This window comes from Erinaceus europaeus, chromosome 12 (assembly GCF_950295315.1).
Source record: "Erinaceus europaeus chromosome 12, mEriEur2.1, whole genome shotgun sequence".
NCBI classification, from domain to species: domain Eukaryota; kingdom Metazoa; phylum Chordata; class Mammalia; order Eulipotyphla; family Erinaceidae; genus Erinaceus; species Erinaceus europaeus.
Window position 1 is genome coordinate 2,978,435 of NC_080173.1, and position 26,933 is coordinate 3,005,367.

General features: G+C 48.9%; 1 protein-coding gene, 1 long non-coding RNA gene and 1 other non-coding gene across 4 annotated transcripts; 2 read left to right on the plus strand and 1 right to left on the minus strand.

Annotated features, from left to right (window-relative positions):
- Positions 1–515: 515 nt before the first annotated feature.
- Positions 516–588, plus strand: TRNAR-CCG (transfer RNA arginine (anticodon CCG)). The gene has a single exon. It is a non-coding gene; the product is annotated as a tRNA-Arg (tRNA).
- A 16,663-nt stretch (positions 589–17,251) lies between these two features.
- Positions 17,252–25,594, plus strand: C12H17orf58 (chromosome 12 C17orf58 homolog). Of its 2 annotated transcripts, none has more exons than XM_060202589.1 (4): positions 17,252–17,460; positions 20,039–20,527; positions 22,322–22,513; positions 24,272–25,594. In XM_060202589.1, the coding sequence occupies exons 1-4, from the start codon at positions 17,385–17,387 to the stop codon at positions 24,466–24,468; spliced, it is 954 nt and encodes a 317-aa protein (XP_060058572.1). In that variant the 5' UTR covers positions 17,252–17,384; the 3' UTR covers positions 24,469–25,594. The 2 variants fall into 2 exon arrangements, with proteins under 2 accessions (XP_060058572.1, XP_060058573.1); XM_060202590.1 differs by lacking the exon at positions 17,252–17,460 and adding an exon at positions 18,655–18,776.
- LOC132541813 (uncharacterized) lies at positions 18,147–19,527 on the minus strand. The gene is made up of 2 exons (XR_009552895.1): positions 19,177–19,527; positions 18,147–18,754 (listed from the first exon to the last, which is right to left on the minus strand). It is a non-coding gene; the product is annotated as an uncharacterized LOC132541813 (long non-coding RNA).
- Positions 25,595–26,933: the final 1,339 nt, after the last annotated feature.

Consider the following 26,933-nt stretch of genomic DNA (forward strand, 5'->3'; position numbering starts at 1 on the left):
GTTCAAGCCCCCGGCTGCCCACCTGCAGGAGGGCGCTTTACCAAGGAAACAGGTCTGCAGGTGTCTACCTTTCTCTCTCCCTTTCTATCTCCCCCTCCTCAATTTTTCTGTCCTGTCCAATAAAAGGGGAAAAATGGTCTCCAGGAGCAGTGGATTCATAGTGCAGGCACCGAGCCCCAGAGATAACCCTGGAGGCAAAATAAATAAGTAAAACACATTTATTAAAACCAACAAACAATAAAAATGGGGGAAGAAGTAGAGTCTTATTTAAATGTCCCCACCCCTAGCCTGCTGTGCACCCAGGGAGGGACGGGAGGGGCGGGGCTAGGGGAGGGGGCGGGGCTCGATCGCGGCTCTTGCCCGGGGCTGCGAAGCGCATGCGCGCCACCTGGCCGCCGGGGGGGGGGCGCGGGTCCCGAATCCCGCCCGGCCGGGTGCAGCGCTTCGGAGCGCGGGGGCGGGGCGCGATGATGGCATCGCGTAAGGAGATGGTGGGAAGACCCGGATCCTGTGGTGACCCAGTGGCCTAATGGATAAGGCATCAGCCTCCGGAGCTGGGGATTGTGGGTTCGAGTCCCATCTGGGTCGCGGAGAGCAAACTTTTAGTAGAGAGACCCCAGAATAGGCACAAGGGAGGAGATTGTGCCCGCGTGTGTCCCCGCTCTCGTGCAGCTTCCCCTTTTTGCAAAAGCTGCCGCGCAGGCTGCGGGAAGTGGAGGAGAGCTCTCCGGCCGAGAGCTGCGGGCTGCGAGCACAGGGGCTCCGAGGCCCACCCCAGCTGAGACTGCTCTTCTGCTTGGCCAGAGCTGCCCCGGTGTTCTTATTATCACTTTAAATTCTAATTGTTTATCTATTTATTGGATACAGACAGCCAGAAAATGAGAGTGGAGGGATAGAGAGACACCCGCAGCCAGAAATGGAGAGGGCTGGGGAGATAGAGGGGGAGAGAACCAGAGACACCCGCAGCCCTGCTTCACCACTTGCAAAGCTTTCCCCCTGAGCTGGGGGCTGGGGGCTCGAACCCGGGTCATTCAACCAGCTATGCCACCACCTGGCCCCATAATATATATTAAAATATAAAATATTAAAATATAAAATTATAAAAATATATTATATATATATATATATATTTTTTTTTTTTTTTTTTTAACCAGAGCTCTGGTTTATGGTGTCGCATTAAACCTCAGTCACTGGAGCCCCAGGCATGAGAGTCTCTTTGCATAACCAACTGTGTTGTCTCCTCTGCCCGCCCCCTTTTTTCCTTTTGTGAATGGGCTGGGACTTGGGGACCAGAAAGGTTCCGTGAGCAGGGACCCACTGCAAGTACCGTGCACCGGGACCCACCTTCCACAGCACTGTCCCCACGACTGCCAAGACGCTGTTCCTGCTGCGGGCAAGGCGGGGGTCCGAGGTGGTCTGTCACATCAGTAAGAAAAGTTGAGAGAAGGCCTTCCTGCGGGGCTGAGTCCCCCCATACACACTCAGAAACACTTCTATGTGGGGCCATGTGCCACGCTCCTGGGTGCTGCCAGGTGCCGCATGAGCTGGGGCTGGAGCTGGGCGCACAACCACCCACCCTACCTCTACCATGCTGTGTGTGACTGCAACACTGCTGCTTATCCTCCTCCTCCTCCTCTTCCTCCTTTCTCTCTTCCTCTTCCTGTTCTTTCCCTCCTTTCCCTCTTCCTGCTCCTCCCACTTCTCCTTTTTTTTAATCTTTATTTATCTTTTCCCTTTTGTTGCCCTTGTTGTTTTATTGTTGTAGTTATTATTGATGTTGTCGTTGTTATTGGAATAGGACAGAGAGAAATGGAGAGAGGAGGGGAAGACAGAGAGGGGGAGAGAAAGACAGACACCTGGAGACCTGCCTCACCGCCTGTGAAGCGACTCCCCTGCACGTGGGGAGTCGGGGGCTCGAACCAGGATCCTTACGCCGGTCCTTGTGCTTTGTGCCACCTGCGCTTAACCTGCTGCGCCACCGTCCGGCCCCCAAGTGTTTGTTTATTTATTTATTCTTTAATATATATTTATTTACTATTGGATAGAGAAAGAGAAATTTGGGAGGGAAGGGGAGATAGAGAGGGAAAGAGGCAGAGAGACACCTGCAGCCCAGCTTCAGCACTCCTAAAGCTTTCCCCCTGCAGGTGGGGACCAGGCGCTTGAACCTGGGCCTTGTGCGCTGTGACATGTGCACTTAACCAGGTGTGCCACCGCCTGGCCCCAGAAGTGTTTATATATGCTTAAAAAAACGCTGTCACAACATACAACTATAATAAATATCATTTATGACTTCTGTTCCCAAGCTTTATGTATAACAAACTGTACTTAGAACACACAGGCTGTGCATGTGTGCATGTGTGCTTGGTTAGCAAATCAATGTAATAAAAGAAATACATTCAGATTTAAGGATCTTACTGGAAAAACTAGTGGAATGCAAGTCCAGTCCAGAGGTAATGTACCAATGCTGACTTCTGAGTTGTGCCAAGTACAGGGAACTGGGTAAAGGACTATGGGAGCCAGCCCTCTGTTCTACCTTTGCAACTTTTATGGAAATCTCTGATTTTATTTTAAGGTTAGAATTTTTTCTTTTGGGGTTTGGCTGGTGGTGCACTGGGTTAAGTGCTCATAGTACGAAGCTCAAAGACCCAAGAAAGGATCCCGGTTTGAGCTCTGGGCTCCCCAACTACAGGAGGGTCACTTCACAGGTGGTGAAGCAGGTCTGCAAGTGTCTATTTTTCTCCCCCCTCCTTTTAAAAAATATTTTTTATTTATTAATGAGAGGGACAGGAGGAGAGAGAGAGAACCAGACATCACTCTGGTACATGTGCTGTTGGGGATCAGCACCTCATGCTTGAGAGTCCAACCCTTTATCCACTGCACCATCTCCCGGACCCCTCTGCCCTCTCTACTTTCCCCTTCCCTCTCAATTTTTCTCTGTCCTATCCAATAATAATAACAGTAAAGAAGAAATGGCTGCCAGGAGCAGCAAATTCACAGTGTTGTCACTGAGCCCCAGTGATAATCCTGGAGGTAATAATAATAAAAAAATAATAATAATCTTCCCCCCTTTTTACTAGAGCACTGCTCAGCTCCTGCTTATGGTGTATGGTGGTGCTGGGGGTTGAACCTGGGACTTTAGAGCCTCAGACATAGAGTCTCTTTGTATAACCACTATGCTATCTACCCCCACCCAAGAATATATATATATATATATACATACATATATATATATTTTTTTAATTTTGTTTTCCCTCCAGGGTTATTGCTGGGCTCGGTGCCTGCACCATGAATCCACCGCTCCTGGAGGCCATCTTTCCCCCTTTTGTTGCCCTTGTTGTTGTAGCCTCGTTGTGGTTATTATTATTGCCATTGTTGATGCTGTTCGTTGTTGGACAGGAAAGAGAGAAATGGAGAGAGGAGGGGAAGACAGAGAGGGGGAGAGAAAGACAGACACCTGCAGACCTGCTTCACCGCCTGTGAAGTGATTCCCCTGCAGGTAGGGAGCCAGGGGCTCGAACCGGGATCCTTATGCCGGTCCTTGTGCCCTGGGCCGCATGCGCTTAACCCACTGAGCCACTGCCCGACCCCCAAGAATATATCTTTTTAATTATTTAACTTATTTATTTATTTGGTAGAGACAGAGAAACTGAGAGGGGGGAGAGAGAGAGAGAGAAACACCTACAGCACTGCTTCACCACTCACAAAGCTTTTCTCCTGCAGTGCGGGGGCTCAGGGCTTGAAACTGGGTACTATGAATTGCAACGTATGCTCAATCTGGTGCACCACCACCTGGCCCCATAAAGCTCTGATTTTACACACACACACACACACACACACACACACACACACACACACACACACACACACACACACGGAGGCTAATTGGTGGTGCACCTGGTAGAGCATACATGCTATAATGTTTAAGGACCCAAGATGGCTTGAACTGCTGGGTAGTGCTGTAGGTGTCTCTTTCTATCTCCCCTCTATCTCCCACTTCCTTTTTGATTTATCTGCATCTATTATATAAATAAATTAAAATTTTTTAATTCTTTATTGAGGAATTAATGTTTTACATTAAACAGTAAATATAATAGTTTGTACATGCATAACATTCCCCAGTTTCCCATTTAACAATACAGCCCCCACTAGGTCATTTATCATCCTTCATGGACCTGTATTCTCCCCACCCACCTACCCACCCCAGAGTCTTTTACTTTGGTGCAATACGCCAATTCCATTTCAGGTTCTACTTGTGTTTTCTTTTCTGATCTTATTTTTCAACTTCGGCCTGAGAGTGAGATCATCCCATATTCATCCTTCTGTTTCTGACTTATTTCACTCAACATGGCATGTAAAGATCTTCTCCCATTCTGTGAGGGGTCTCTTGGTTTGGGTAGTGGTTTCTTTTGCTGTGAAGAAGCTTTTTAATTTGATGTAGTCCCATAGGTTTATACTTGCCTTAGTCTTCTTTGTAATTGGATTCGTTTCATTGAAGATGTCTTTAAAATTTAAGCAGAAAAGAGTTCTGTCAATATTTTCCTCTAAGTATCTGATAGTTTGTGGTCTATCATCCAAGTCCTTGATCCACTTGGAATTTACTTTTGTATTTGGTGAAATACAGTGATTCAGTTTCATTCTTCTGCATGTTTCAACCCATTGTTTCCAACACCATTTGTTGAAGAGACTCTGCTTTCCCCATGTAATAGTCTGGGCCCCTTTGTCAAAGATTAGATGTCCATAGGTGTGGGGGCTCAAATTAAATATTTTTAATGGAGAAATTTTACTGAGAACATTATTGTCACCTTTTAAAATTAGAATTTAGTAGGTTGGGAGGTGGCAAACTCCAGAAGCAGTGGATTCCTAGTGCTGGCACTGAGCCCAAGCAACACTGATGGCAATAAAAAATAAATATAGGGCAAGGGTAAATAGCATAATGCCTGAGGCTCCGAAGTCCCAGGTTCAATCCCCTGCACCACCATAAACCAGAGCTGAGCAGTGCTCTGGTAAAAAAAAAAAAAAATATATATATATATATATATATATATATATATATATATAATTAGGAATGCAGTCCTGAATCTTTAAACCATACTGCATTAACAAAAAAAAAAAAAAACAGGAATAACTACCAGTCATTGAGTTGGTGACCACTTCAGTGATTGAGGCATCAAGTGCTCAGAAGTCTGACTGTGTTGTCTTCTGTTCCTGTCTGTAGAAAGCTACTAGGTGCAATAGACATAACCATGTCTCCCTTGGAATGTTCTCTGGAGGACAGTTAACTGCCTTTGACTAGCGGTAATTATATCAGATTTATTATTTCAAAGCTGAGAGAGAGGGGAAACTGGTAAACCATATGACATCTTTGAAACTTGGTTTAAAACAAACTTAAAGGGGGCCAGGTGGTGACACACCTGGTTGAGTGCACATGTTACAGTGCACAAGGACCCAGGTTGGAGCCCCCGGTCCCCAACTGTAGGAGGAAAGCATTACAAGTAGTGAAGCAGGGCTGCAGGCGTCTCTCTGTCTCTATCACCCCCTTCCCTCTCAATTTATGACTGTCTCCATCCAACAAATAAAGATTAAAAATTTTTTTTAAAAACTTAAAGATTTAACATGATCTCCTATATCAAATCACACCTACTTGGAATGGTGGAGATAAATATTTTATGCTGATAGTTTTGCTTACTTTACAGAGGTGAATCTCATTTGGGTTAATTTTGCCCCCCCAGGGGACATGTAGTCACAGCTGAAGACATTGTTGATGTTCTCAACCAGGGCAGTGGACTGGCATCTGGAGGGTGGAGGCTAAACATGCTTCAGCAAATAGGACAGTCCCGTAACAAAGGATCTGACTTTGGTGCTCACGGCCTTAGAGACTGGAAAGAGTGAAGGATCCCAGCACTCAAGCTACCTTTAATGAATGCTGCGGGGGGCAGAACTCAAACTTGGGTCACACAGCCAGAAAGCAGTACACTGCCCAAGGGAGCTAGTTACGGGCCCAGCTCCAGTTTAATCTTTTCCCCACTGTCCCCATGTGGCCTCAGGGACAAATCTGAAGGGTCTACTGGTTGGTCAAAGGGCGGGCACTTCCAAACAAAGTTACATTGTAAGTCCTCTACTCAGTGTAGGACTTGATTCTGGAATCAGTCATTGACAAGGACCCATGGCAAAGACCATCAATGTTGAAATTTGTTGGACAACATTTAAACTGAGGTCTCTGTCCCCATTAGTCTTATATACAACTGTGGACCAATTATTTGCTGTAAACTGTTTCCCCATGGAGAAGATATATACCACCTAGAACGAAAGATAACAATCAGATATTTAAATTTGTTGCATACAATTATTTTATTTTATTTTTGAGAGAGAGGGAGAGAGAGAGAGACTCCGCTCGACTCTCTAGACTGATTTTCATAGTTGTGTAGCATACAGGCAGAAAAACAGTACCTGAGTGTGTAGTTCAGTCAGGGCTCACACACTGAGCAATTGTCCTTGTATGAACAGCAGTCACACGAGGAACCAGACAGCACTCACTGCAGGGTCTCCTCGGCCTCCAGACAGGCAGGAATGATCCTAGTTCTTTCAGCAATTATTGGTTTTGCTTCTTTTTTTATACTGTATTACTTTGGAATTTCAGTTTTTAAAAGCTTGTGGAAAAACAACAAGGGCAACAAAAGGGAAAAATAAAAAATAAAAAAAAAGCTTGTGGAAAATTTTTTACTAGTAAAAAAATATCAAAACTCATTGGAGAATGTCAGAAAAGACATTGAAGTTAATACTAGAATAAAACAGTATTAATATTCAGAATGATTAGACTTCAAATTGTATCATGTTCCAGTATTGAAATTACAGTAAGGGAGTCGGGCAGTAGTGCAGTGGGTTAAGTGCAGGTGGCGCAAAGTGCAAGGACTGGCTCAAGGATCCCGGTTCGAGCCCCTGGCTCCCCACCTGCAGGGGAGTCACTTCACAGGCAGTGAAGCAGGTCTGCAGATGTCTGTCTTTCCCTCCCCCTCTCTGTCTTCCCCTCCTCTCTGCATTTCTCTCTGTCCTATCCAACAACGAACGACATCAGCAACTACTACAACAATAAAACAACAGAGACAACAAAAAGAGAATAAATTAAAAAATAAATATTTTAAAAATTATGAAAAAAAAGAAACTACAGTAAATTCACCTTTTTCATCTGCGAGACCCCTGAAATGGAAAGGAGAAAGACTTTAGATACTGTGAGGAACCAACATAGGTAGAGAAAGCTCAGGTGCCTCTGGGGCCACAGAACTGAAGAAAGGCCAACAGCGGGAATTGGGTGGTAGTACAGCAGGTTAAGCGCAGGTGGCACAAAGTGAAAAGACCAGAGTAAGGATCCCGGTTCGAGCCCCATACCCCCACCTGAGGGGAGTCACTTCACAAGTGTTGAAGCAGGTCTGTAGGTGTCTTTCTCTCCCCCTCTCTGTCTTCCCCCTCCTCTCTCCATTTCTCTCTGTCCTATCCAACAACGACGACATCAATAACAACAAAAATAATAACTATAACAATAAAAAAACAAGGGCAACAAAAGGGAATAAATAAAAGAAAGGCCAGGTTCCAGGTGGTGGCTCACCTGGTTAAGTGCACATGTTACAGTGCACAAGGAACCAGGTTCAAGCCCCTGGTCCCCACCTACATGTGGAAATACATGTGGAAAGCTTCATGAGTCGAAAAACAGGTCTGCAGGTGTGTCCCTCTGTCTCTCTCCTGATCTCCCCCTCTCAATTTCTCTGTCTCTAGCTGATAATAAATAAATAAAATTTTTTTTTTTTTTAAAGAGAAAGGCCAGTAGAGGGCACTTCTTCAAGGGAAGCCCTGCTCTCAGACAAAACAAAAATCCCTTGTTGCAATGACAAGAGGGGTGTGAACAGCCCCTCAGATGGGCGTACGGAGCTGTCTCACAGGGACAGATGGGACTTCTGGTCTAAGCAGTTGCCGGACTTGTCTGCAGACCTCTGCTAGCATTGTGATTCCCAGACTTTACACAATGCACCAACCAGTCCACTAACCCAGGAGAGGAAGTGGATGTGGCCCCTCCCACAAGGTCCCTAATAATCTGCTGGAAGGACTGTTTTTGTTTTCCTTTGTCAGTGTTCTGGGACTCAGTGCACAAGGAAAATTGGTCGTGGTCCCATTTCATTGGAAGCCTGTTGCCACCCTTGGACTGTCTGGGCCTCCTCACCATGCTGAGGCAAGGTGTCACTCTGCCCTACTGAACGTTTGGCAACCCCACGCCCAAATCAATGTTGACGCCCTAAATCGGGTTATGGTACTGGGATGGAGCTTGGGCTTCGAGAAATGATAAGCTTTAGATGAGGTTATCAAAAGGTGAAGCCTGTGCTTAACCCGCTGTGCTACCGCCAGACTCCCCAAGACTTGTTAAATATTTGCTAGAGGAAAGACACACTGAAAATACCAGAACTTGGCAGGGAGAGGAAGGCAGTTAGGTCCTTAGATCTTCTTATTTTGACTGGGTACTGGGGGATCAAGATCAATAATCACAGAAGGGCATGGGGATGGGGACTTTGTCCTGGACGGCGGACTAGAAAGTTGCCGGAGGACGTTTTCACCCTCTGTAATAAGGTTTTTAATATCAGGGTGATTATTATAGATTTTTAAGATATCATTAATTAAATTCCAGTAACAAATTGACTGGGTACTGGGGTATCAAGATCAATAATCACAGAAGGGCATGGGGATGGGGACTTTGTCCTGGACGGCGGACTAGAAAGTTGCCGGAGGACCTTTTCACCCTCTGTAATAAGGTTTTTAATATCAGGGTGATTATTATAGATTTTTAAGATATCATTAATTAAATTCCAGTAACAAAAGGCAGAAACAGGTACACGTTCAGGACCAAAAGATTGATAGTGATCCTTAAGACAATCAACAATTCTCCAACGTTTCTCATATATAGTGCCTTCCTGGGGGAACCAGGGGCAAATATTTTTAATATAATCTAAAAACTTCTTTAATTCTTTCTTTTTAACCCTATTTCTTCGTGTCTTGAGTGACTCCTTGAGTCCTTTAATGAATAAATCTTGTTTGCTAAATTCATGTCCCATGGTTTTGCTTACCTCAGCCGCTGTGACACTCTTCCCCAGATGCGACTCACGGGCGGGTATTTCCGTGGCGATCTCTGCGAGTCTTTGCGTTACCCCCCTCGGGCCGCGGTGACTCTGTGAATTCGGGTAGGCCTACCCTCTCGATCAGCGGAGTTTCTAGGTCCAGAAGGCTTCTTTGCTCCACGCTCGGGCGCCAGAATGCCCCGGCCCGCAGGGCGGTGAGCAGGGGCTAGGAACCCAATGAGACCTGAAATGATAGGGACAAGAGACGCGAAGAACGAGAGCAAGTCAAGTTTCTGATCAAGCTCTAAATTTTATTGTGTGTACAGACATTATAAGGCTTTGGGGAAGGAGGGGGGAAGTGCTGGAGGAGGGGAAGGGGGAGCAAACTTCAGAGCGGAATGTTCCTTGCAACAAATGGCAGGAACCAAACTGTGTGTTGACTCACTTGTGTTGACTCACTTGATTACTGATAAATGGTTTACCTAAGGGGAAATGGCCTGCCCAGGGGGGAATTAACATTTGTCTTGAGGGGTTCTGTTGTCTCAAAGCTTATCATCTATAAAGCAGAGAAATGGCTCCTGGAAATCTTCTTCTTTTTTTTTTTTTAACATTTTAAAAAATCTTTTTATTTATTGTTAGATAGAGAGAAATTGAGAGGGATGGGGAGATAGAGAGGGAAAGAGACAGAGAGACACCTGCAGCCCTGCTTCACCACTCATGAAGCTTTCCCCCTGCAAGTGGGGACCAGGGGCTTGAACCTGGGTCCTTGTGCACTGTAATGTGTGCACTTAACCAGGTGTGCCACTGCCTGGTCCCAGTCCTTAGATTTTTCCACCCGACAAGTATATCTCCCTATTATGGAAACAGACACATTAGACTATGGGAAATCAATACTGTTAAACATTCCACTCATATGACAAGCTTCCTGTGCCCTGGTTCATATTACTGAGAGCCCTGATAATAATTCAGCTTCCCACATGTGACTTGACTACAGCCACAGAATTCTGGTCAGGCTGACACTTGTAGGACTACCTATCCAAGCTGATTTTTATATAAATTAAAAGCCAGGTTTCCTGATCTGCAGAGCTCCTCTCAGCTTCTTTCCACTCTGAGGTTGGTCTCAGTCTACACGTCACATGCTTGCTAAGAGCCAGCCTTGGGCCCTGGCAAACTCTTCTAGGCTGCTGCCACCTCAGGAGGCTCTAAGTACCCGTGGGACCCATCCAGCTGCCTCTATATTTCAGGGTGTGAACTGCATGGCATTCACAACATTCCTGCAACAGAAGAGTTATGGGAACACCCCAGAATGGATCTGGGTGACTTGAATTTACGTAATCTCAAGCAAGTATGTCTGAGATGTGGTTGTAACTGAGAAAGCTTAAACCTAATGAATTTTATTCCACTTGACTTAAAGAAAGAGCAAGTGAGAGAAGGGGAGCTGAGGACATATACAAACTGGGCCCCGAGAGCACAGCCTGTACAGCATTTACCTGGCATTGGCCAGAGACTGGAAACACCGGCTCTGGCACACAGACTCTAGCAGGATGTGCTCTTGTGGAGGAGATAAACAACTTGACCCCTAGGACCTAAAGGAAGACGAGTAACCTGCCTGCAGCTTCAACGCTGTTGACTGGCTACGGAAGAAGGGCAAACGCTAGAAGAAGAAGTGCTCAGCAAGCAAACTTCTGAGGAATATTTTGACCTCTAAATTACCTTTACCCCCTCCTTACCAATGCAAAATAATAAATTACATGAGGGTTTATACATCTCCCTTCTACGCGTTTAGTTAGCATGAATCAGTCTCACCACTGTGACTCACTGACAGACTGAGTTTCCAGTTGAGGAAAATTCAGCACCAGACTATAGAACATGGTGACCCTGTTCAGTGTATTTTCAGACAATCAGCTGGTAGTCAGCTCCTCTCAGGATGAACATACCCAACTCAGGGTATCCTTCAGGCCACATCACGCTGAGGGGGGTCTGTTCCGCAGTATCTCTGAGTAATATGCTCTTTTTTTAAAATTACATTAATTTTTTTATTATCTTTATTATGTTTTACAGAAACAGCCAGAAATCAAGAGAGAAGGGGGTGATAGAGGAGAGAGGCAGAGAGAGACACCTGTAACACTACTTCACCACTAGCAAAGCTTTCCCCCTGCAGGTGGGGACCAGGGACTTGAACCTGGGTCCTTGAGCACTGCAATTCATGAGCTCAACCAGGTGTGCCACCACCTGGCTCCTACATTTTATATATTTTTTTATTTTTTATTTTTTAATATTTTATTTTTATTTATTCCCTTTTGTTGCCCTTGTTGTTTTATTGTTGTAGTTATTATTGTTGTTGTCGTTGTTGGATAGGACAGAGAGAAATGGAGAGAGGAGGGGAAGACAGAGAGGAGGAGAGAAAGATAGACACCTGCAGACCTGCTTCACCACCTGTGAAGCGACTCCCCTGCAGGTGGGGAGCCGGGGTTCGAACCGGGATCTTTATGCCGGTCCTTGTGTTTTGCGCCACCTGCGCTTAACCCGCTGCGCTACAGCCCAACTCCCTATTTTATTTTAAAGATTTCTTAAATATTTATTTATTCCCTTTTGTTGCCCTTGTTTTATTGTTGTTGTTGTTGATGTCCTTGTTGTTGGATAGGACAGAGAGAAATAGAGAAAGGAGGGGAAGACAGAGGGGGAGAGAAAGACAGACACCTGCAGACTTGCTTCACTGCTTGCGAATCGACCTGCGACCACTCCCACAGGTGGGGATCCTTGAGTTGGTCCTTGTACTTTGTACTATGTTCACTTAACCCAGTGTGCCACCTCCTGGCCCCAAGATTTCATGTTTGAGGTCCCAGGTTCAATCCCCAGTACCACCTTTAGCCAAAGCTGAATGGTGCTCTGGTCTCTCGTCTCTCTGTATCTTTTTCTATCTACCTGATTAAAATGAAATAAAGTAAAATATTTTAACACAAAAGAAAGTATTTTGCAGAACTAATATACTATCTCCACAGCCCCAGAATGATTTTTTCTTTTTTAAAAATAAACTTTATTATCTTTATTTATTGGATAGAGACAGCCAGAAATCAAGAGGGAAGGGGTGATAGAAAGGGAGAGAGAAAGAGACACCTGTGTGCAGAACTGCTTCACCACTTGCAAAGTTTCCCCCCTCAGGTGGGGACTGTGGGCTCGAACTTGTGTCCTTGTGCATTGTAATATGTGTGCTCAACCAGGTGCGCCACCACCCAGACCCCCTTTTTTAAAAAAGATTTATTTACTGATGAGAAAGATAGAAGAGAGATAAACAACCAGGTTATCATTCTGGTACATGCGCTGCCAGGGACCAAACTCAGGACCTCATGTTTAAGAGTCCAGTGCTTTGTCCACTGCACCATCTCTTGCCTGGACCACATTTTTTTCTAGAACACTCCTCAGCTCTAGCTTTTGGTGGTACAGGGGACTGAATCTGGACGTTGGAGCCTTAGGCAGAAGAATCTGCATAACCATTACACCATCTCCCCGACTGTGTGTGGAATATTATCTCTGCAATGCCCAGAAGCTCATTTTCACAATCCTTCAGAGCAATCTACTTTCTTGGATATCTTGGTTGTTAAAACATTCTTTCTTTTTGGCTTTTTTTTTGGGGGGGCGCCAGGGTTATCAGTGGGGTTCTGTGCCTGCACTATGAATTGAATGCACTGCTCCTAGCAGCCATTTTTTTTTCCATAGTTGTTGTTGTTGTTGCTGTTGTTGTAGGATAGGACAGAGAGAAATTGAGAGAGAAGGGGAAGATAGAGAGGGGGAGAGAAAGACACCTGCAGACCTGCTTCACCACTTGCGAAGTGACCCTCCTGCAGGTGGGGAGCCAGGGGACTCGAACCAAGATCCTAGCATGGGTCCTTGCACTTCACACTATGCATGCTTAACCTGGTGAGCTACCTCCTGGCACCCTCTTTTTGGTTTAAAAGACTGACTCATTTATGGGGCAGAGAGAGAGAAAGAGAGAGAACTAGAACATAATTCTAGCATACGTAATGGCAGGGATTAAACTCATGCTTGGAAATATTTTGCTTTAAGTCACTACGCCCTCTTCTGGGCTGCAGAATATATATATGTTTAATTTTTTTATTATATTTATTTATTTATCGGACAGAGACAGCCAGAAATCAAGAGGGAAGGGGTAACAGAGTGGGAGAGAGACAGAGAGACACCTGCAACACTGCTTCACCACTCGCAAAGCATTTCCCCTGCAGATGGGGTCCAGAGGCTTGAACCTGGGTCCTTATGCATTGTAACATATGCACTCAACCAGGTATGTTACCATCCGTCCCCTAGAATGTTCTTTGTTAAGCTGAAATTAAATCATTTACTTCATAACATCCACCTACTGGCTCTTTAACAAAATATACATTTTTTTCTTTTCTTTTTAAAGTTTGTATTTACCAGATAAAGATAAATTGAGAGCTAAGGGAAAGAAAGAGAGATACTGATAATACAGTTGCATAGATGCTGCAACTTCCCCTCCAGCAGGTGGGGAGAAGCGATGGGGGAACTTGAACCTGGGTCACTGTCACATGTGCACTCAATGGGTTCACCACCCTTACAGAACACTTTTCTATACCTAGGCTGCCCAGTTTCTGTTTTTTAGAAGAACTTGAACATAATGGAGTTGAGTCTTCTCACCATCCTTGTGTTCCCACAGTTTTCCAGTGTCTTTCTGGAAAACACCATCTCTCTCACTCTCCACTCCCCTCCACCCTTTGGAATCTGGCCAGTCTATTTGCACTATTATTTTTGAGACATAAGATGTTAGTGCAGCCAAAGTTTGTTATTTCTTTCAGCAGCTGCAACTCAGTATTGGTTCATATACTTCTGATAAAATGCCTTCATCTCAATGAATTTCCCCTTCCTTTTGGATTTGAAGATGTTGAAATGAGATACATGTTGGTAAGACTGTGGGTCTACTATGGTGAGCTTGTTTCCTCCTTTGGTGAATGGTCTTTCTGTTCATTCTGAAGGAGTGGAGAAGTGGTCCAATAGGTCAGGACTATTATATAAAGCTGTTTCAAAATTTCATGTCAAAGCAGTAAATGAATTTTTTTAGGTGGTTCCCTTTGTTTCTTTTTTCTTTTCTTTCTTTTTGTTTTTTATTATTGGGGAATTAATGTTTTACATTCAACAGTAAGTACAATAGTTTGTACATCCATAACATTCCCCAGTTTCTCATATAACAATACAACCCCCACTAGGTCCTCTGAATCCTTCTTGGATCTTTTCAAGATTTGTGGTTTTAAAAATTACTTATTTATTCATTTAATAGAGACAAATGAAGAGGAGAGAGATACCTACAGAACTGCTTCACCACTTGTGAAGCTTCCCCCTGTAGGTGGGAACTGAAGGCTTAAATCTGGGTCCAACCACAAGGTAAGAAGTACACTACTGTCTGGATTTTTTTTTTTTTAATATTTACTTAGTTATTTTTTACCAGAGCACTGCTCAGCTGTGGCTTATGGTGATGTAGGGGATTGAACCTGGGACTTTGGAGACTCAGGCATGAGAGTCTGTTTGTATAACCATCATGCTATCTACCCTTGCCTCTTCTTTTTTTAAAAAATTTTCCCCCTTTTGTTGACCGTGTTATCATTGTTGTTGTTACTATGTTGTTATTGTTGTTGGATATGACAGAGAGAAATCAAGAGAGGATGGAAAGACAGAGAGTGTAAAAGAAAGATAGACAGCTGCAGACCTGCTTCTCCGCTTGTAAAGCGACACCCACCCCCACCCACAAATGGGGAGCTGGGGGCTTGAACCCATATCCTTAACCTGCTGCACTACTGACTGCCCCTCCCTTATTTATTTATTTATTTATTTATGCCTCCAGGGTTATCACTGGGGCTCTGTGCCTGCACTATGAACCCATTGCTTCTGGAGGTTATTTTCTTCTTTTAGTTGCCCTTGTTGTTATTGTTGTTTTTATTGTTGTCATTGTTGTTGGATAGGACAGAGATAAATTGAGAGAGGAAGGGAAGACAGAGGGGGAGAGAAAGACAGACACCTGCAGATCTACTTCACAGCTTATGAAGTGACCCCCTGCAGGTGGGGAGCTGGGGTTCGAATAGGTATCCTTAGCTGGTCCTTGTGCTTCTGTGCCCTTAACCCACTGCACCACTGCCCGGCCCCCTTTAATCTTTATTTTTATAGAGACAACCAAAAATTGAGAGGGAAGGGTGTTATACCTGTAGCCTGCTTCACTACTCACAAAGCTTCCTTCCTGCAGATGGGGACTGGAGGCTCAAACCTGGGTCTTTGTGCATTGTAACATGTGCGCTCAACTAGGTGTGCCACCATCTTTCTTTCTTTCTTTCTTTCTTTCTTTCTTTCTTTCTTTCTTTCTTTCTTTCTTTCTTTTTGTTTACCAGAGTACTGCTCAGCTCTGGTTTATGGTGGTGCTGGGAACTGAATTTGGGACCTTTGGTGCCTCTGACATGAAAATCCTTTTGCGTAACCATTATGTATTTCCCTAGCCCCAGCCCTTTTAGTAGAGTATGCACTTAACCAGGTGTGCCACCGTCTGGCCTCACTCCAGCCCTTTTAAAAATATATATAACTGTGTGGTCTGGGAGGTGGCGCAGTGGATAAAGCAGTGGACTCTCAAGCATGAGATCTTAAATTCAATCCCCAGCCGCACATGTACCAGAGTGAGGTCTGGCTCTTTCTCTCTCCTCCTATGTTTCTCTTTAATAAATAAATAGAATCTTTTAAAAAAAAATAACAAAAAATATATCTAACTTACTTTTAATAAGAGATATACAGAAAGAAATATTAGATAGATATCTACCGTAGTATTGCTCAGCTCTGGCTTACGGTGGTGCTGAGGATAGAGCCTGGGACTACAGGAGCCTCAGGAATGAAGGTCATTTGCAGAACCATTTGCTGTCTCCCCAGCCCAGCCCTTATTTTTTTTCTTAGGAAGAAAAAGGACTGAAGAGATCACATGATGGCTATGCAAAATGCTCCCAGTTCCTAGTGTCAGTCCCCAGCACCACCTTAAACTAGAGCTAAGCAGTGGTCTGGGGAAAAACAAAAGTTAAAAAGAGAAAGATGACTGATCTTTGTGTTGGGCTGAACCATCAGCAGAGGGCTAGGGAGGTGTTTTGTTCATCTTCACCCTAGTAAGTTTGAAGACTCTAATCAACTAGAAGGAAATTCTGATAGGGTAGTGGGGATGAGAGAGAGAAATAAACCATTGTGTGACAGCTACCCCCTTTCTGCTCTGGTTCTTCTGTACATGCAATAAACATTTTAATCAAACAAGCCTAGGGCCTCTAGAAACTGCAGGTCACATCCTGGAGTGGGTTTTCTGTCATCTGGAGTCCTCTCTTCCACAAACCAAAGCCATGTCAGGTACTAGTCTGCCTACTTGTGGTTGACTTCACCCACAGACAAAAACCTTCTACCTTGAGAGTCGGGTGGTAGCGCAGCGGGCACACGTGGTGCAAAGCACAAGGCCCGGCATAAGGATTCCGGCTCCCCACCTGCAGGGGAGTCGCTTCACAGGAGGTGAAGCAGGTCTGCAGGTGTCTGTCTTTCTCTCCCCCTGTCTTCCCCTCCTCTCTCCATTTCTCTCTGTCCTATCCAACGACATCAACAATAGTAACTACAACAATAAAAACAACAAAGGCAACAAAAAAGGAAATAAATAAATAAATAAATAACTTCTACCTTATGGGAGTTGGGCGGTGGCGCAAAGCGCAAGGACCCCGGTTCGAGCCCGCGGCTCCCCATCTGCAGGGGAGTCGCTTCACAGGCGGTGAAGAGGTCTGCAGGTGTCTTTCTCTCCCACTCCTCTCTCCATTTCTCTCTGTCCTATCTAACAACGGCATAAATAACAACAATAATAACTACAAAAACAATAAAAAACAAGGGCAACAAAAGGGAAAATAAATATTCTAAAAAATAAAAAAAAAAAAAAAACAAAAACCTTCTGCCCCCTGAGCACTCCCGTTCTATTTGTCGCCCCAGCCGCTCTTCCCCGCACCCTTGTTTAAAGTTTGGGGTTGAGGGTGTCATTGTCTCCCGGTCACAGGACAGGCTTCCCCGGGGGCCGCGCTGAGTCCTGTGTTCGGCTGCCTTAGCAAGTAGGAGAGATCCCTGCAGCCCGGTTCTGTTCCTGTGGTCTGTGGAGAGTGACTCCCCTCTTCCCCAAAGGCTGCCCCTCATTAGCATGAGAGAGGGTGGGGGTGTGGAGAAGGGGTGGGGGAGAGAAAGAGCCCCAGCCCAGGCTCTGCGGCAGCTACGAATATGACAGCTAGAGCTTTCTGGCTCCTCTGTTTGCTCGTCGGCTCATCTCCCGAAGCCCCGGTGGCCGAGAGAAAAGGTAAGCGCCGAAGAAATGCTGAGCCCCGGGGAAGGACCTGGGCTGGGGGCAGGGTGCGGTGAAAGGCGGGACGGGAGAGGGTCCCAAGTCCGTGTGGGTGCTCTAAAGAGCCAAAGTGTGCTCCCAAGGCGGTGTGGGCAGTCTGCTAGGGGAGCAGCCAGTCCAGCTACAGAAAGGACCCAGCGAGCCGGGCGAGCAGGCTGGAGGAAACTGCACTGAAGTAGCTGCCGCGCCGCTGAGGAGCGAGGTGTCAAAAGGGGCGCGGGCCAGGCAGCGTGGGGCCCCCAGGGCCACCCCACTGCTGGGTGCGTAGCCCGACTCCGACGCCCCCACCCCTGCGGGCCCCAACGGGGGCCTTGGAGCACCTGAATCTGGACGCACACGCACACTGGCGAACGCAAGCGCGGAGCGAAAGGAAGGAAGCGAGGGGTTCGGAAAGCCGGGCTTCTCTGCAGGGCGGGCGGCGTTTTTGTTTGGCTTTTCTCGGGTGTTCTGCGTGAGTCCCTATCGCTGGGAAAAACAGCTTCCGCACCTCACGGGGCAATTTTCCTCGGGTTATTTTTCCACATGGAAATTGAGTGACTCCAGTGGCCTTTAACCCAAATATCAGACAATCTCTCCCATGACAACAGATGGTGATAGCTATGGGGAAGCAGTCGTGAGGTCAACAGTTGACAGCCAGGAACTGAATAGCCGCCAGGACTTTATTCAGCTGTGGAGGGGACCCCGCTGTATGGAATGAGTCAGAATCAACCTCTTTGCAAAAACACGAACTCTACCCAGCTCTTACTGCTGGGTGAAAGCTGATTTTAAAGGAGATGATCAATTCGGCAAGATTGATCAGTTTCAATGAAGTGTTGCAATGGCTACCAATGGGCGGACCAAGCTCTTCGGTCAAAGAGAGGCAAAAACCAACCAACCAAACACACACAAAAACCAGCCGTTAAAACCACAGAATGAAAACTAAAGACGGGTCCTTGCGCCTGTTTGGAGGGCACTGGAACCCAGGCAAAGGGTTGTGCACGGTGGTGTGCACGGGCAAGGGGCGCTGCCCAGCCTCGTCTGGCTACCTGTGGAACCGGGTGAAATCATTAAGACTTGAAAAGACGGCTGTCAGGCCACGCAGATCTTTCTGTGCAGCTGAGGAGGGCCGAAGTGTAAGGGGTGTGTGTGCTCGTCACCTAGCCGTCACCTAGCCGGTGCCTCTGCCTGCCCAGCGCGCCCGCAAGACGTTCCTTCGCTGTGTCGCGCTGGTAACCGGTGTCCGGGAGGCCGGATCAAAATCCACTCGACTCTGCGGAGAGCGAGATGCCAGGGTAAACACGATGGGAAAACCAAACAGCCCGGTTGTCAGGGGCGCTCCAACAGTCAGGAGAAGCTGTAACGTGAACGCTCGCTCTCCAGACTCTGACGCGGATGTCGGTAGAGGGTTTAAAGAAAGGGCTGGAGGCGTGTGTCACACGGTTTAGTCCCGGAGCCAACAGGTCGTGGCCAAAGAGCTACAGATTTGAAAAAGGCTCCTTGGAAGACCCGTCCCCAGGGGCCTCCTGTGGTGGGGGAAGGCTTAGTGGCTCCCATCCAGATGGGGCCTAGACCCCGCACTCCGCTTGGCCCAGAGGTGGGGGGCGAGGCTTCCTTTCCTGAAAGATTTTACTTGTATAGATTTCAATATTATTTATTGGGTACAGAGAGAAATCGAGAGGGGGAGGTAGACACCTGCAGGCCTGCTTCACCCCTCATGAAGGTGAGGGACCCTCACGTGCAGGTGGGGACCAGGGGCTCGAACCCGGGTCCTGATGCGCTGCAAGGTGCGAGTTTTAAGCGTCTAGACGGGTGGTCCCCGCGCGGCTCCGGGGGCTTCCTTTCCCACGACCCTCTCCAGCCGTAGGTCCCATGGCAGGTGCGGGCTAGGTCAGCTCGGTCTCCCGCACCCCGGCACCCGCCCTGCCCACAGCGCAGCCCCCCCTCCGGCCCAGCTCTCCTCTCCTCAGCCCCTCAGCCCCCGCTCTCCTCTCCTCAGCCCCTCAGCCCCCGCTCTCCTCTCCTCAGCCCCTCAGCCCCCGCTCTCCTCTCCTCAGCCCCCGCTCTCCTCTCCTCAGCCCCTCAGCCCCCGCTCTCCTCTCCTCAGCCCCTCAGCCCCCGCTCTCCTCTCCTCAGCCCCTCAGCCCCCGCTCTCCTCTCCTCAGCCCCTCAGCCCCCGCTCTCCTCTCCTCAGCCCCCGCTCTCCTCTCCTCAGCCCCTCAGCCCCCGCTCTCCTCTCCTCAGCCCCACAGTCCCCGCTCTCCTCTCCTCAGCCCCTCAGCCCCCGCTCTCCTCTCCTCAGCCCCTCAGTCCCCGCTCTCCTCTCCTCAGCCCCTCAGTCCCCGCTCTCCTCAGGACCTCAGTCCCCGCTCTCCTCTCCTCAGCCCCTCAGTCCCCGCTCTCCTCAGGACCTCAGTCCCCGCTCTCCTCTCCTCAGCCCCTCAGTCCCCGCTGTCCTCTCCTCAGCCTCCCCGGCGGCGGCGGCGGCTCCGGCCCCGCTCTCCTCAGCCCCTCAGCCTCCCCGGCGGCGGCTCCGGCCCCGCTCTCGTCCCTGCAGCATCGCCGCCGCCCAGCAGGAAGCCGACTCCCGGCGGCGGCGCCCGGGCGGAGGAGCCGCTCCCCGCAGTCGCGCGCCCGCCACACGCAGCCGAAGCGGGGGCCCGCGCCTGGTCCGACCCGCGGCACCGGAAGTCCCCGGAGCCGTCAGAGAACCGCGCCGGCTTCCGGGAGGCCCCGCGCCCGCCCGCCCGGCCGCCTAGCCCGCGCCTCAGGCAGGCCGAGAACCGCCCGTCACCCCGCCGCGGGCCCACGCCGGAGGACGACCCGCGACGCGCGCGCACCCGCGACCTGCGTTTCCCGGCCGCGCGCCCCGCCGAAGCTCCCGGCCGTCCGGCCCACCCAAACCGCGCGCGCGCCGCCGCGCCACCCCCGACACCCGCGCCGCCACGGCCCAGCGCTCAGCCCGCGGAGGGAGAGCACGCCGCCCAGCACTGCGCATGCGCCGGTGACCTGGACGAGCGCGAAGCCTACTGCGCCAGCGAGTTCGGTGAGTCCCGCCCACCGGCCCCGCCCACTCCATGGCACCGCCCACCAGGGGCCGCCCGGGAGCCCAGCCCCCAGGGAGCCCCGTCCCCAGGGAGCCCCGCCCCCAGGGAGCCCCGCCCCCAGCGAGCCCCGCCCCCAGGGAGCCCCGTCCTCAGGGAGCCCCGCCCCCAGGGAGCCCCGCCCCCAGGGAGCCCCATCCTCACGGAGCCCCGCCCCCAGGGAGCCCCGCCCCCAGGGAGCCCCGTCCCCAGGGATCCCCACCCCCAGGTAGCCCCTCCCCCAGGGAGCCCCGTCCTCAGGGAGCACCGCCCCCAGGGAGCCCAGTCCTCAGGGAGCCCCGCCCTCAGGGAGCCCCGTCCTCAGGGAGCCCCGCCCCCAGGGAGCCCCGCCCCCAGGTAGCCCCGCCCCCAGGGAGCCCCGTCCTCAGGGAGCCCCGCCCCCAGGGAGCCCAGTCCTCAGGGAGCCCCGCCCCCAGGGAGCCCCGCCCTCACGGAGCCCCGCCCCCAGGGAGCCCCGCCCCCAGGGAGCCCCGTCCTCAGGGAGCCCCGCCCCCAGGGAGCCCCGCCCCCCAGGGAGCCCCTTCCTCAGGGAGCCCCGCCCCCAGGGAGCCCCGTCCTCAGGGAGCCCCGCCCCCAGGGAGCCCCGCCCCCAGGGAGCCCCGTCCTCAGGGAGCCCCGTCCTCAGGGAGCCCCGCCCCCAGGGAGCCCCGCCCCCAGGGAGCCCCGTCCTCAGGGAGCCCCTCCCCCAGGGAGCCCCGACCCCAGGGAGCCCCGCCCCCAGGGAGCCCCGTCCTCAGGGAGCCCCGCCCCCAGGGAGCCCCGCCCCAGGGAGCCCCGCCCCAGGGAGCCCCGCCCCCAGGGAGCCCCGCCCCCAGGGAGCCCCGCCCCCAGGGAGGCCCGTCCTCAGGGAGCCCCGCCCCCAGGGAGCCCCGTCCTCAGGGAGCCCCGCCCCCAGGGAGCCCCGCCCCCAGGGAGCCCCGTCCTCAGGGAGCCCCGTCCTCAGGGAGCCCCGCCCTCAGGGAGCCCCGCCCCCAGGTAGCCCCGCCCCCAGGGAGCCCCTCCCCCAGGGAGCCCCGTCCTCAGGGAGACCCGCCCCCAGGTAGCCCCGCCCCCAGGGAGCCCCTCCCCCAGGGAGCCCCGCCCTCAGGGAGGCCCGCCCCCAGGGAGCCCCGCCCTCAGGGCCGGGGTTCCTGGCGGATCATGGCCTGGTTTTTATTATTTTATTATTTTTTTATGGCCTGATTTTTTTTCCCTGTGTTAAAAATATCTTTACTTTGGGTGGCGGTATAGCATAATGGTTATACAAAGAAATAAAAAAATAAAATAGGGCAGGGGGTAGATAGCATAATGTTTATGCAAACAGACTCTCATGCCTGAGGCTTCAAAGTCCCAGGTTCAATCCCCCACACCGCCATAAACCAGAGCTGAGCAGTGCTCAGGTAAAAAAAAAAAAAACTTTTATTTTTAAAGAATGTCATTTATTATTGGACAGGACAGAGAGACATTAGACATTGAGAGGGGCTAGGGAGAGAGGGAGAGAGACAGAGAGACACCTGCAGCCCTGCTTCACCACTCGTGAAGCTTTTTCCTGCAGGTGGGGAGCGGGGCCCGGAACCTGGGTCCTTGCACACTGCCATGCGTGTGCTTAACCAGGTGCGCCACCACCCGGCCCCCCTATGTCGTGATTTGTTAAAATAAAAATGATAATAATAATGATAACGCTAAAGCTCTGCGGGGAAGAGCGAGGAAATGAGCTTCTGCATTTCTCCAAACTCTGTTTGCGTTTCCGAGAGCAGCTGTGAACGGAATCGTGCACGACGTGGATGAGCTGGGCTCCGGGATTCGCCTGGTGACTCTGCTGGTGGACCGGCACGGGCTGTACAAGATGAGCCGCCTGTACATCACTCCCGACGGCTTTTTCTCCAGAGTTCACGTACTAGCCCTAGACTTCTCCAGTTGCATTAAGCCATGTCCAGAACTGAAACCCGGTATTGAAACAGAGCTGACTGACCCTGTGTTCCTAGGCCGCCATTGCTAGTTGGATACCCACAGCTGGGTCCCCACAGCACTTAATTTTGGGGGGACTCTCCCCAGAAGTTGCAAAACGAACAGAATTTAGACGACAGGCATGGTTGCAGAGGCGCTCCTGAGGTTCGAGCCCTCTGTGGGAAGGACTGGGGTTAACACAAAGCGGGCACTCATGAATACTTGCTAACACACGGAATGAGTGCCGCAGGCATTCCAGCAGGGACCCGAAGTCTCTGTTCAGGAGCTTAGAGGCTCCTTTGTGAGTCAGCAGAAGCTCACTTGGACGGTGTGTCGGCTTTGCCAGGCACCAGCCAGGTTGGAGGCCCCTTCCCCCCAGCACTGAGGCAACTTCTCTACTGTGGGGACTTCCTGCCTCTTGTCATTTTTTTTTTTTTAATATTTATTTATTCCCTTTTGTTGCCCTTGTTTTATTGTTGTAGTTATCATTGTTGTTGTCGTTGTTGGATAGGACAGAGAGAAATGGAGAGAGGAGGGGAAGACAGAGAGGGGGGGAGAAAGACAGACACCTGCAGACCTGCTTCACCGCCTGTGAAGCGAAGCCCCTGAAGGTGGGGAGCCGGGGGCTCGAACCGGGAATCCTTGGGCCCGTCCTTGCGCTTTGCGCCATGTGCGCTTAGCCCGCTGCACTACCGCCTGACTCTCCCCTCTTGATTTCTTTCTGTCTCTATCCAATAATAAGTAAATGTATAAAAAAGAATACCCATCTTTTTATACATATGCTCTGGAAGATCCCCCTTATTTATTTATTTATTTATTTATTTATTTATTTATTTATTTTCACCACTCCTGCCAGCAAAGGTGTGTTCCTATCCCCACCCCCACAGATAACCACTAGAGTTCTGCCAGTCTTAGAAATAGGTTGACTTATTTTTTTTCACATTTTTTTTGTACATGCCTAACATTTCCCAGTTTTCCACATAATATAACCCCCACTAGGTCCTCTGCCATCATGTTCCAGGACTTGAGCCCTCCCCCCACCCACACACTTACCCAGTTTCACATCTGTAAACACAACTCTCTATATTCCACATATGAGTGAAACCATTTGGAGTTGTCCTTCACCTCCTTACTTCTAATCTCCAGTTCTGGAAAATCCTAATAATTGTGATTAGGACTACTATTCTATAAAGTTGGCTGTTTTCAGGCTGATTATCTGGGCATTTGAAAACAATGTCACTAGGCTGTTTTCACCTGCTGTCAGAGTTTAAACATGTACAGCAAGATAGCTCTCAGCCTAGACTTTGCTTAAAGGTCTAACATTTGATTGTCTCCTGACCCTTCCTTCCTTCCTTCCTTCCTTTCCTTCCTTTCTTTCTTTCTCCTCCCCCCACAATATTCATTGGGTAGAGAGAGCCAGACATTGAGAGGAAGAGGGAGGGAGAGAGGGGGAGAGGGCCGGGGTGGTAGAGCACCAAGTTGAGAGGACATGTTACAATGCGCAAGCACCCAGGTTTAAGCCCCAGTTTAAGCTTTGCAAGTGGTGAAGCAGATCTGCAGGTGTCTTTCTCCCTGTCTCCCCCTTCCCTCCCGATTTCTGGCTGTCTTTATGAAATAAATAAGTGAAAGATTAAAAAAAAAAAAGTAAAGTAAAAAAAAAATGAATAAAAAAAAAACCCCAAAAAACCCAGAGCTAGAGAGACACCTGAAGCCTGCATCACCCCTTGTGAAGTTTTGTCTGACTTTCGTTACTCTTCCAGGCAGCAGGTCCATTGTGATGGGACACATCTACCATAAGCGGCGGCAGCTGCCCACAGCGCTGCTGCAGGTGCTGAGAGGGCGGGTCCGGCCAGGAGACGGACTTCTCCTTCTCGGGAGTAGCGGCAGCTACGCGAGAAGATTCAACCGGAAAAGGGACGGGCGAGTTCAAGGAGCAGTTCACACGCAGTGCCCTTGAAAAGCACCATCCCCGGGCCGGAGGTAGCGCAGCGGGTCAAGCGCAGGTGGCGCAAACTGCAAGGACTGGCTCAAGGATCCCAGTTCGAGCCCCTGACTCCCCACCTGCAGGTGAAGCAGGTCTGCAGGTGTCTGTCTTTCTCTCCCCTTCTCTGTCTTCCCCTCCTCTCTCCATTTCTCTCTGTCCTATCCAACAACAGCTATAACAACAACGACAACCACAAAAATGGGAAAAATGGTCTCCAGGAGCAGTGGATTTGCAGTGCAGGTGTCGAGCCCCAGCGATATCCCTGGAGGCAAAGAAAGAAAGGAAGGGAGGAAGGGAGGAAGGAAGGAAGGAAGGAAGGAAGGAAGGAAGGAAGAAAGAAAGAAAGAAAGGAAGAGAAAGAAAAGGGCCATCCTGGCATTTCTGAGTCATAGGAGACTTGAAGTCAGTGAGCACAAGGAAGATCTCTCTTCACACGAGGGGATCTTCCCTAGGACAAGGCACGCAGCTCCTTTGTGACCTAGTTTCACAGTTCTGACTCCCGTCAGGAAGATGTCACTTTCTCTTTACCCAATAAGCCTCGCACATGCTTCCCTAGCGGTTACTCCTTATTAGCGTGTTATTCTCACGACTCAATGCACAGACCTGTCCAGATGACAGATCACTGCTTCATGTTGGTTATTTTAATTACTGTAACTTAAATACATGCTTCAGTACAAACGATTCACACACACACACACAAAGGAAACTGCTTAACTTTATGCTACTCGGAGTCGTATATCAAACCAAATTTTATATTCAAAACATCATCATTTTAAATTCTGTATATAACAGTCCACTAGTCAAAGACATGAAAGAAATGTACCTTAAGTCAAACACAAGGGTCAAAACTATGAAGATTAAAGTCTTACACTGAAAGATCACTAAAGGACATAATTCAAGAACAATACCATCTAGATGAGGATTCCTGTGTACCAAATGCATTAACAGTGTATTTCCAGGCTCCCCTGATCCTAAAAACATATGTTTTGTGCCAAACTGCAAGCTTAAAATATTCTGGGTGTATCTGATGCCATTTTTCTATTAAGACTAAGTATCATGTTTGTATTTGTAAAGCAGTAAATCTTGCCTTGAAATCAGATCTTGATGCACCTGTTTTTTTTAGCCTCTTTAAGCCACAAAGGTTTGGGGGAAAGCCATTCTCAAACTTATTCCCAAAACCTTGGAACCAATCTTCAATGACAGCTTGTAAGGATGTGTATTTTATTTGATCACATATATACACATGTATAATATTTATGGGGTAGAAACAGAGAAACTGAGATGGGAGAGGCAGAGAGGGAGAGAGACACCCGCAGAGCTGCTTCACTGCTCATGAAGCTTTCCCCCTGCAGGTGAGGACTGGGGGCTTGAACCCAGGCCCTTTTATCACTGTAATGTACACTCTGCCAGGTTCCCCCTCACCTGGTCCCCAGGGTGCATATTTTAAATTGTTACCAGTTGGTTTGAAAATGGTTTAATCAAAAAGTAGGTAAATATATACCAATTTTATATTTGAATGCACAGTCATTTTGTTTCAAAAGATCCAGCATACTTTAATTTTTAAATTTTTTTTTTTTTTTTAGTGGTCTGGGAGGTGGCTCAGTGGATAAAGCATTGGGCTCTCAAGCATGAGGTCCTGAGTTCGGTCCCTGGTAGCACATGTACCAGAGTGATGCCTGGTTCTTTCTCTCATGAATAAATAAATAAATAAATAATTTTTTGGGAATATTTATTTATTCCCTTTTGTTGCCCTTTTTTAAATTGGGGAATTAATGTTTTACATTCAACAGTAAGTACAAGAGTTTGTACATGCATAACATTCCCCAGTTTCCCATATAACAATACAACCCCCACTAGGTCCTCTGAATCCTTCCTGGACCTGTATTCTCCCCACCCACCCACCCCAGAGTCTTTTACTTTGGTGCAATACGCCAATTCTATTTCAGGTTCTACTTGTGTTTTCGTTTCTGATCTTGTTTTTCAACTTCTGCCCGAGAGTGAGATCATCCCATATTCATCCTTCTGTTTCTGACTTATTTCACATTACATGGTTTTTTCAAGGTTCATCCAAGATCGGCTGAAAACGGTGAAGTCACCATTTTTTACAGCTGAGTAGTATTCCATTGTGTATATAGACCACAACTTGCTCAGCCACTCATCTGTTGTTGGACACCTGGGTTGTTTCCAGGTTTTGGCTATTACAAATTGTGCTGCCAAGAACATATGTGTACACAGATCTTTTTGGATGGATATGTTGGGTTCCTTAGGATCTATCCCCAGGAGAGGAATTGCAGGATCATAGGGCAGGTCCATGTCTAGCCTTCTGAGAGTTCTCCAGACTGTTCTCCACAGAGGTTGGACCAATTGACATTCCCACCAGCAGTGCAGGAGGGTTCCTTTGACCCCACACCCTCTCCAGCATTTGCTGCTGTTACCTT